General features: G+C 42.8%; 1 protein-coding gene across 1 annotated transcript in view; it reads right to left on the bottom strand.

The window, feature by feature from the left end:
• Positions 1-10,226, bottom strand: part of Fuss (SKI family transcriptional corepressor fussel) — a 30,243-nt gene extending 20,017 nt beyond the window's left edge. The window contains exons 1-4 of the mRNA XM_078180894.1: positions 10,199-10,226; positions 3,130-3,226; positions 2,300-2,601; positions 1,229-1,821 (exon numbers count right to left, since the gene is read on the bottom strand). Coding sequence (XP_078037020.1) covers positions 1,229-1,821; positions 2,300-2,601; positions 3,130-3,225 — 991 coding nt within the window. The 5' untranslated portion in view covers position 3,226; positions 10,199-10,226. The remainder of the gene's footprint in view (positions 1-1,228; positions 1,822-2,299; positions 2,602-3,129; positions 3,227-10,198) is intronic.
• Positions 10,227-11,441: the final 1,215 nt, after the last annotated feature.

The following is an 11,441-nucleotide window of genomic DNA, read 5'->3' as shown; positions in this document are numbered from 1 at the left end:
GTGTTTACCATTGGCGTGGATAGCTTTTGCACGCGGTTCCAGCAAATTAATGGCTGTGTCCGTCCGGCAGCGAGATTTCTCCCGTTATTAGTTAAAATAATTTTCGATTGATTAATGCTAGCCCCGGGAAGACATTTGAAATAGTTATAAAATCAGCGCATTGGGCGACGCGCAGAAACTAGGGGTCCCCGGAATGGATATTAATAATTATTATTAAAGACCACGGTGCACGGACCTGTCGTCGCGTTGGCTCGAGGCCCGATGAATAATTTTCATTGTAATTTTCGGCCGCTCATTTTCCGTGTAATTATACTAATGAGCTCCGCTGCTTCGATGTAATCTGTGCCCGTGATATATGAGATCGCTACGGGCACGCTATTAAAATCGAGCCAGGTTTCGCTTTATTTTCACGCAATTTTCCCTGATTATTCTGCTCAATAATTAAATAAAGTAGTTGATCTCCGGGCTCGGAACTCGGAAGCCGGGTGATTCAAAAATTATCCTCCTACTCTTTGTGAACACGTTAAATGAAAAGTATACGCAATAACAACAATAAGCTCTATGAAAAATTCTCGTAAGATCATTATCTTTCTCTCAAATTAAATCTTGAAAATATCAATAGTTTCTATCACTATAATCGTTTAAATGCGGAGTACGTGCCAAAAATGCAAGGGTTATTTAAAATACTACAACACCGCGAACAAAAATCACAGTCACGTTTCATTATACTTTAAGTTAAAGTGAAAGGATCGAACTGAATTCCACTCGGAGCAGCATCCTCGAGAAACATTTTACACAATCCGTACATTTCATCGAACCAGACAATGTTCAATATAACAAACATGGCCTTTCGTTTTGGAGTTACAATTAGAGTGAGGTGCATCGAACATGAAACTGAGAAGCACTATCTTAACGTAGAGATATCAAGCTTTGATCTGCGACAAAGATAAACATTAATTCGATGGCTATCTGTTGCGGAGTAATCGTCACTCGATATTACCCAACATTTATCCGAATTTTTCCTATGCTATAAGTTTTTCGGCCGGTGTATTGTATTGTATTGTATTGTATATTGAAATTGTAATGAAATGGTATATTTGAAATACAATAGATCAAAAGAAATGTTCTGTTTCTGGAGTTGAAATTTGTTTGGAGTAAGGATATAAGATGCGATAAGTTGCGACGAAGATGAAGAAGCGCATGAAATGAATGATGCGGTAGGACTCACCAGGAAAGAGAACAGGGCCCCTCTTGGCGAGCCAAGGCAGCGCGTAAGGCTGGAACGGGAAGCCAGGCGTCTTGGCAGCGGCGACAGCAGCAGCTTGCTGATGTTGGTGCCACACGTAGTCCATGACCAGGCTTCTGGACAGCGGCAGAGGCAGTTCCGGGAACGGTGGGACCCTGGGATGCGTCGGCGACGGTACCAGAGCCGGTATCTGCCCTGTGGGAGAGAGTCTCGGCTTTTTCGCCTGGATCGGCGACTCCCTTGACGCCGGATTCTTCAGCAATCGTTTCCTGGTCCCGCCGTTAAACATCGCCTTGACGTCCTCCCACGCGTGCACGATCTCGTCAGGAGGATTGCCGGAGAGCTTCATGTGACGTCGCCACGAGTTGAAATTCGCCGCGTCTGGTTGCACGCATTTGTCCGACGGATGCCTCTGGTGCGAATGGAAGATGAACTTGTTCGGGGAGAAGAACAGTCCGCAGTAGGCGCATTTGATGCACTTCGCTCGGGAACTGTTGTACCGTGACGGAATGAACGCGCCGCTGCAACCGTAGGCGCATTCGTGGTGCACGGAGAACGCAAAGTCCTCGGGGAGCCTACAAACGAACAGGTTGTTGCGTTTAAAAGGGGAAAGCTTGAATTTTGTTCGCAAAAGTTGCGGCATGTTTGAGGAAGTTACGTTTGGGTGCGTTACGATTGAACCGAGGATTCCACATATTTATGAGGAGACTGAATAGATCAAGTGCTACAGAGACAATCTTCCTATGAATTAGTCTTCGGCTGAAGATTTATTTGAACATTGTTTGTGAATGTTGCAGCTCGTTTGATGTTTCCAGATTTTATAGATTTCTGCTAAAATTCAGTAAAATTTGAGTTTTATTTGCGATTGCTGCAACTTGTTTAATTAACGTCTCCCTGTCTACGTTATGATAATTCGTGACAAAAATGAATAGGTCAAGTGAAAGCGGAGAAAACGGAGAGAATACTTAAGGTTTGTTTCAGCCGAAAATTTATACGACGTTTACGGAGAACATTCAAATTTTCGACGAAGATGTTGAAAGACGTTCGACCAACCTAGGCGGTGCGTTGTCGCCGAGGAACGATTTGCAGAGACGCTCGGCTTCCCTCCGCGTAATCATGCCGCATCTTCTGGACGAAGTCGGCATGGCGCCGGCCCGTCGGAGGATCTCGAGCTGCACCGGGGTGCATTGGACACAGGTGATGCCCAACGCAACCCGTCGGTTGTGGATCTCGTTGTAGCTGAATTGTTTTAGCAACGTGTTGCTAATCTGAGCCAAACAGAGCCGTTCCTGGCCCTCGATCACAAGGGAGACGATGTGAATCCCGTAGAGAGACACAGTGCTCACCTGCAACTCCTATGGGTTTAGATTCGCAACGCGGCTCTTCACCATGTCGATATTCGATAAACATTTCACCGTGATTATCGATCACTTCATTCGGTTTGAAGAGCTCTTTGTCCTATTCAATTCCCGATTAACGATTTTACGTACGATTTTAATCGTTTCAGACATCGAACCATAATCTAGTCAAACATTGTCGAGTGCAGGAGACAATGTCACACGGTCAAATTTCACCTTCCAATTTCAAATTTCAAATGATGGGTTCGCATTCGTTTAATGCGAAAGAAATTTCTGCAACGTCGCGAATGTAATTTGAAACAATTTATTTTCGAATCTGAAGTGTTATTACGCAACGAGGAGTTTCGGCGCGTCACGAGTGAATAATAGATTAGGCGCAGGACCAAAGTCCGGATTATAAAAATCCATGATTGCCGTTCGTGTTTGACATCGACGAATAAAAATTGATGCGGTTTGAACAGCGAAATCTATTTACATAGAACACCGATGAAATCGGGTTCTACGATGCGAAGGGACATACGATACCTGATTGGATTTTGAATGCGACTGCGGCTGCGGCGATTGTGCTGATTTTTGGGGCGCGGTTATCGGCGGCATCGATAATACCGTCGGCCCGTCCATTCTGCAAAAACAATCAAACAATCAATCAATCAATTTTTTTTATCCGTTTCTCCCGGCGCATTTTATTGGCCGTTTAATAAATTATCGTGCCGGGCTGTCGCGAACACGCGCTAATGAACAGTTCCCAAATTACATCGGATTTCAATTTGACTTTTCTCTGGCAACGTTGCCGCGATGGGTAACGGAAAAAAAAGAACACAATATTCTATCCTTATTCCTGTTATAATAACGTTTATTACATTTTATCGATTACGAAAATTCTCATGGAATTGTCGCTAGCCGGTAGTAGAATCGCGATGTCATTATTTTTACAGACATCCTCAGTCCGGTCAAGGTTATGGTAATTAAACTATCAAGAATGACTCATAATATCTGGTCTCTTATCCCCGGCCGATGATAATACCATTCAGTTCATCATGCTGTGAAATTATTTCTCCTTTTTTACCGTTTTATTTTTTATGGGCACAATTTGTAAAATTTATTTTAATTGTTTTATGGAGAGTTGTAAAAATTATCAGTACACGTGGGAACGACACGAGAGTCTTTATCCTGGACAGACACGTTCTTGATGGGTTTATTACAATCCACTGGTGGATCGAGTCCCGAGAATCATAGTGATCGGCACTCGCGCGTGGTTCTGGAGTGTCGTTAAGTTGCTCTTTAAAACTATTTTAATGGTTGCCGGCGTCTAAATCGGTAATTAATTGGACTCAAAGTAGTCATTGCAGAGATTAAACCTTCATTTGGCACAGTCGTCGCATTCTGTCTCTTTAACGAACCAAGGAATTAAAAGAATCCGCCGCTTCGTGTTCAGACGGCTTCTTCTCGCTGCTTTTTTTCAACGGACAAATAATCGTCCGTGTTGGACGATTCTACGAATTTCCAGGCAGGGACTCGTTCGTAACGGTCATTGTAAGCACATTTCTCTCGTAGAAAATCCGGAAAGTATGACTTTTCAGTAACCTGTTCCGTTACAGAGATTCCTTAGCATTCAAACGTTTTCTACCGGCCGATATAAATGTGCAACGATTTTTTATTATACGCAGAAAAAATTAAATTAACTTTACATATGTTATTGAGAATTATAGCGCACAGAATGTGGACAGAATTTAAAAGTCCACAGAATTTATAATTCTTACGTGAAAATAACTAATTAAATGAATAATCATGTATCAAAAGATACATTGCGTTTTATATTATAGAGCGCGTTGAATGCTATAATAAATCCTGTTGGCGATCGTATCAGTAAATTGTGGATTTGATGCGTTTACGATTTTTGAAACGATCAAAATAGAAAGAATAGGCAGATTTAAATAACTGGAAAATACCTACATATTCTTTCAAATTTGCTGTACTTATTCAAAATCTCGAGATTCTTGCAAAGTTCTGGATTCGAGTTTCGCGAATCTAAAAATCAGGTTTCGGCCGATTTCCAAAAGAGGTGCATAAACGAGTACTCATAAATAATACCAAATAAAATACTAATAATTGGACCAACTTTATAATTAATATATTCCAGTGAAATTGTCAGGAATAAGCCGCGTGCAATGTGTTGATTGTCAAACTTGCAATCATTTGCCTTCATTTGCAATCAATTAAACAAAGAACACGCATTTCGCACCGCAGCGGAATTGAATAGATATTCTTGGCATCTAGCAAAAACGTAAAAGGGAACGTCTCTCGAAGAACTCTGCGGTATTTCCTATTGAGAAAGTAACCGACGACAGCGGACGACTTGGTAGAACATGGGCGACGAGTCTAAAGCGTGTGAGAGTTCTTTCAAGACAGCGATCGTGCAAAGGCAGCCTCGTGGTGGATGGGGTGAGGGTGAAAGGACAGGAGCATCGAAGAAGGTAGACAACCCCCGTAAGAAAGTGCTGTTGGAAAGATAGACCGGGTCGCGTCGGGTTCCTCATCCTCTTAGCCGAGCCGCCGAGGCGTCTCTCTGCCCTGATGGAAGACGCAGTAGCAATAAATGCAGCAGCGGGCCAACCGGTCTATAGACTACTTCCATTAGTTTAACGCGCGGCGAAGATTTCATTCAGTTTGTGAATTTTTCATGAGAGAACGTCGGTCGGCAGGGGCGCGGTGGGGCGCAGAAGAGGGCTGGGTCGCGGGACGCGGTGGTAGAACGGCGAAATAAAAAGCAGGAAGAAGGAAACGTTGGTGGGGGTAGGACGGGGAACAGGGAGGAAAAACGTTAAAACGGAAGCGGATCTGATTTTGCGCAGGTACGATGAGGAAAGGAGAGAGAGAGAGAGAGAGAGAGAGAGAGAGAGAGAGAGAGAAAGAGCAGGGAAAAGGAGATACAGATGGACAAAGAGCGAGAGAGAATGAGCCGAGAGGTAGGTTGTCGGAGGCAGAAAGAGAGAACGATAGGGAAGGAGGGGCCGAGGCAACCCTCGGTGTTGATTTTAATTGAAAACGCCTCCATGAAGGTATACTCTCTGTATAACGATGGGCCGCGTACAGGGGTGCACGTACAACGGTGTACGCAGATAAAACTCATCTACAAGCGAGCATGGCTCTGATGTAGAAACACAGAGAGACCGGCAGCGCTCCAGCAAACGTCCCCGGGGACCCGGAACCAGGGGGTAATTCAATTTGACACCCCCCCCCCACCCCCCGCCCACGCTTAAACAAGGCAGCACCCATCCAACCACCTTCCACCTTCATCCGTACCCCCTACCCCGGTTGCTTCTCTCTCCCCACATTCTCTTCTCTTTCTCTCTCTCTCTCTCTCTCTCTCTCTCTCTCTCTCTCTCTCCTCCCCATTGCCTCCACTTCTCTCCGTTTTCCTCTATCTCTCTCTATCTTGCTTCATCTCGCTCTGTCTTCCACCCACGCGTGCCACCCCTCCACCGACCTCGCGCCCTCTTCGTCGCGCAAATTAAATTCTCATCCACCGTGAAACAATGCCGGTACCCGAGCCGGAACAACCCCCTCCTTCGAGCAACCCCCCACAGCCTCCGTCGACCATTTCCTACCACCCCAGTCCGCCCTCCCGCTGTCCACCCACCCACCCCTCTGTGTTGCCCGTCCTTTCCCGGATACCGATCGTTTGTCTCTCTCTTCTTCTCTGTGTCTCCTCTTCCGTATCCCGCTGGTCAGCGGTTCGACAGATTGGACTAGAACCAACCGCATTAATTACTCGCTACTTACAATTAGTGCAAACTATCAACGGACCGCGCACGTTACTAATGGTCGCGCTCTCGGTGTTTGTTCGTCTACTTACGCCGGACGCATTAGCTAATTGAGCAAAGGCATCGGCCACCGAGCCACGGCTAGCTCCACGGAATCGTCGGACGATTCCGATGAAGAACGGTGTTATTGTTTCTTTTAGTGGTGGGTGGTTTCTTCGTGTTTGTTAAAATAATGACTGAAGGAATTTTTATACGCTTAATTGATCGATTCGAGATCGTCGTGGGGTGGGTTTTGGTAAAATTGCGGAAATAAGGCGGGGAAGAATTTGTTTCTGGATATTTTTAAATGATGTTGGATATTTATTAGTTTGTTAACCGTTACAGTTTTATTCGTATAAACGAATCTAAATAAAATCTATTTCGATAGAAATAGCATATCTTATAATTTAATTTTACAGTCTGATATTTTACAAGTTCTAACCACGTTTGTAAAGAGATGTAATGTTTCCATCGAATGTTGATTTCGAAATCTTCGTTTTTAAACGCTAGAAGCGTCAGAGATACCTCCGTTTTAATGATCATTAGAAGGCAGATATTTGAAGATATTTAATTAAACGTGCCTAGGAAGTTTTATAGAAAAGTATGCTGAAACAAATTGGTAAATCAAATTTTAAATGACGCTAAGCATAGTCGGTTACACATATAGACTACCGTGTGGAGAACATCCCGAAAACGTTTTCTGTTTCGGGGGTAGAGAAGGGGATGCGATGTAGAGTCGGACAAGGGAGGTTCTATACAGCGGAGGATAGGCGGGATGTCGCTGGATAAGCGTACCCGCGGGCTCGCGGATTATTTAAATGCAAACACAATGTTGTACCGAGGTATATTGTTCCCCTCTCGGTTATTTTACAATTCAATCTACGATCCTTGATTCGTGGAGGCGGGTAGGAGTTCGGGGGTCCAGGGAAACGCTTGTTCGTTCATTGTAACGTTGTTAAATCTCTACGTTTCCATTATAACTACTCTCTCTCTCTCTCTCTCTCTCTCTCTCTCTCTCTCTCTCTCTCTCTCTCTCTCTCTCTATGTCTCTTAATCTCCCATTCTCCTCCTCTCTCACTCTCTTACTCCCTCATTGCTTCCCTTTTCTTCTTTCTCTCTGTTTCGTCATTGCTGCGAACCCCGTCACCGGAAGCGACTCTATATTCCCGACTTCTGTACTCCTTGCCCTTTTGCTCATGCTTTATTCCTCTTTGCATCCACTTGTCGATTCCATTCTCTTTGAAATAGCATTTTCCTTGCACCTCGCGTTCTTGCCGAGATTTTTTTCCGAGGGTAATTAATAATTGGATACGGGGCAGGGTAATTGAAGTCGGGGAACGTTGCTGGATATTTTCGAACCCGATATTTTATTCTATTTTCTTCGGTTTGAACCTAATTGCCATTCACCAGAATTTTGTCATGTTGATTACAGTGTAAATGTTTATTTCTTTTTTTTTAATATTCTGATACCAAAACGTTCTATTATTTAAGAATTTCATTACAATTTTCTGTTACGTGATAATTAGATTACGAATTTCAAGCATTTATGACGAAAATTACTAGTTGTAATGCAAAATAACAAAAACATTTAAACGATTTGAAAATATTTTACTGTATTTTAATTGCTTTATATAAGTAAATGAATTGTTTAACACAAAACAGTAAAATTAATTAATTAATATACGTTTTGATACACAAAATGAAATTCAGTCGACGAACGAGCTAACACGGTGATCACCGATCGTGTATCACCAAGTGATCGCTTATTTTTTACGCGTCTTCTAAATTCATCTTTATTGTGACATGTTCGAATTATCAGTTTCAATTATATCCAGTTTCAGCTCATCAGATCACATTATTAAGATGGAAAATGAATTTCTTAATCTTCCAGAATCTTTAATTGAAAACTCAGACGATTGTCTTTGAAAACATAATACGTGGTAGTTATAATATTGTATAATGTTATCAAGAGATTCCCAGAGCATCGTTTGATGTGATCAAATGGGGTTGAGAGCTGGTTTAGAATAATGTAAACTCTTGTAAGCGTAAAGGAGTCACAATGCGCCGCCGTTCAGGTGCCAGGTTAAATCCTTCCAATCCCCGGTTCTTCATTAAACTCTAACTCGAAAATTAATATTTTTTAGTACATGTGGCCAAATCCTAGAATTTAGTGCGAGAAGCTGAATGCGTATCAAAAATTTAAAGCGAGTAATTCCTGGTTTGCACGTATCAAATGGCGGTACACGAGAATTAAGCGTTCGAGGAGACGGTCTTGAAATTGACGGTATTTAATAGCTTTTGATATATCAAGAGTTGCTAGAATTACTCTGTAAATTGTCTTTTACAAACTGTATTGATAGATTACTCAATTACACAAAGTTTTTATCAACATTTAATCTATTGAGTCAATCGAAATAACCAGTTTTAAACAACCGCAATACTTTTATCGACAGATAACTTATTCTATTTATCAGTTTCTGACGTATCAAGAGTCTCAGTAATTGATCTACTACAAATTCCACAGTGAACAGCTTGCATTTTTGAAAATCGATTATTGAAAATATCTGCCTTGCGAAAAGTATGTATTAGTTTAGCGAAAGACAATGGCTGGTTTATCGCAAGCTCGATGCATTATTAATTCTAGCGATTTGTATGTGCAAAGAGTTTACTCTGTCGGTCCAACTTCTCCTTCGAAGAAAAGACCGTCCGTGGCCAGCCAGCCGAAAAATTACTCGAACCCGACGAACTTTACTAACTCGTGAAATTGCTCCTGCCGGGGAAAGGGGCTGTTGCTCGCGACAGGAAAACTTTTCTCTGGATCACCTGAGCCCTTAGGCGGCTCTCACTTATTAATTCCCCTAAATGGAACAGGTTGTTGTTTTTAAGGTCTTTCGCGAATTAAATCCAAAACGATGCATGACTAATCCCTGGACAAACAGTTTATGGTGTTTGCCTGTTCTTCCGACCATTCCCCCACGGCTCGAATGCACCCTCGTGTCCCGCGGGACCGGTTCACCCTCGACCGATCATCGTCTCGCTAAGCAGCCGACACCGATTTTTTTTCAAGCCTTCCCTGTCATGTCGTACGATCGTCTTAAATACGACGCAATGACGTCGCCAATCATTTCCACGCCTATTCGCGCATAAAATATTACAGTCTAATTAATATTTCATAATTAATATATCATGACACGACTGTAATTTTCTCAGACATGAAATCTTTTCTACATAAAATTATTTATAATATATATATATATATGTTAACAGTCGGCAGCTGAATTCGATGAACAACATTTCACTTGTGACAATTTTCCTACACGTCCACAATTTTTATTTTCTCATTATCGTGGCTCTACAAGATGCAAACTACCACCGCCACCGCCACCACCACCACCACCACCACCACCACCACTACCACCACCAACACCAACACCACCAACACCGCCAACATCACTGAGTTTAATCATTTTTTCCAAACGCTATTTCTACCCTATATCAAAATGATTATAAAGATGCCAGTTTACTCTAAAAGATTGAGCAACAATTAAATATAGCGTTTAAATGATATCATCTTTCCTAAGCGCTTACAATATTAAAACAACCATTTTCTTGATCCTCCAGAAGCTTAGCTTATGGACCACCTTTGGAACCAACGACCCCCATGAACCAATAAACTATGAGCGCCATGAGCGACCAACGAAGCTCGCCGAAATCACAATAATCAAAGCACGTGCACTTCTCACTGCGCGTTCACACTGTCATAGAAATTATGCTCCATACTATCGAAATACCTGGTGGCCAAGATGTCGGAGACAACGGACCGTCCCCCGTTGGTTCACTGATGGTGTTCGAAATTCCGGCACGTTAAAAATCACTGGTAGAACGTCGCCGTCGACGGGAGCTAGCTTACTCTCCGAGGTCTGCGGATCTTCTGCAGGAGATTTGATTAAACGATCGACGAGAGTGAGACAGAGAGAAAGAGAGACAGATAGTACTGCCGAACTGGATGGACTGTTCACCGGGGTGCAAACGAAGGGAAGAAAAGAAACAACAAGCGGCGAGATCAAGGAGCGTGTTAGGGGTGGCAGTGACCGACTGTCCGTATTCGGCCAACGTTTCAGTATATACACTTTGCTAAAAACCTCTTTCTCCCTCCACGTAATGCGATCGCAGGGTGGAAGCGAGACCGGCGTCGGTCCGGGAGAGGAGAGATTGGGAGAGAGAGAGGAGGCCTGCGAAGAACCGCCCCCGAGTATGCCACCCGCGTAACAACCAACCCCATGGCGACGATAACGGGTATGAAGGCGGAGCCTCGACTCCCTTGGCTTTCGGGGGTGGCTCGCCTCAGGGGTAACTACAAACACGTACTTACCGAACATTACGATCATGCTGGAGGTACGCACACACAGATACGCCGTCGTTTGTGAGACATTGCCGGTACGTGCACGCAAGAAAATGCCCTCGACGGGAACGTTTTCTCAGATTAATTTTTGAGTGAGCGCACGGGGAGGCGGAGTGCTGCTTCCATTGCTAACGACGATAAATAATTATCGATCGCATAGACTTGTGCAAATAGATTTCTGCAAACGTTCCGGCGTTTTAATAACATGCCCGAAGCAAGTCGATGCTCAATGACCTTTCCGAATTTTTTACGAATTAAGAAATCAATTTGACAACGTCGTCACTTTGATTCTTGTCTTTCAAATTGCAACGGCGATATGGCTAGAATGAGAAATCAAAGCTGTATCTTGACGATCATTGCGTTTGGATAGATTGGAAATTTTTAATTGAAATATTTTCATTGAATGTAATGTTCAAGGAAACATTTAACAACGGGTAGTCTTTATTTCTTATTACTTCAGAATGTAATTCTTCGAACGAATTCATTTGTGCAGTGTGTAAATTCTATTTTATGTTCAGCAACAGATCGACATTTTCTAATGAAAAATTTATTACCAAATAAAACACCATAATATCTAGTTTTTTTCTATGATCAGTTAATGTTTTTACTATGCAAGTAGAATTTTTATCTCG

The sequence above is a fragment of the Augochlora pura genome, chromosome 5, assembly GCF_028453695.1.
Source record: "Augochlora pura isolate Apur16 chromosome 5, APUR_v2.2.1, whole genome shotgun sequence".
NCBI lineage: Eukaryota > Metazoa > Arthropoda > Insecta > Hymenoptera > Halictidae > Augochlora > Augochlora pura.
Note: the sequence above shows the minus strand (reverse complement) of the source record. Positions and strands in the feature narration are given on the sequence as shown.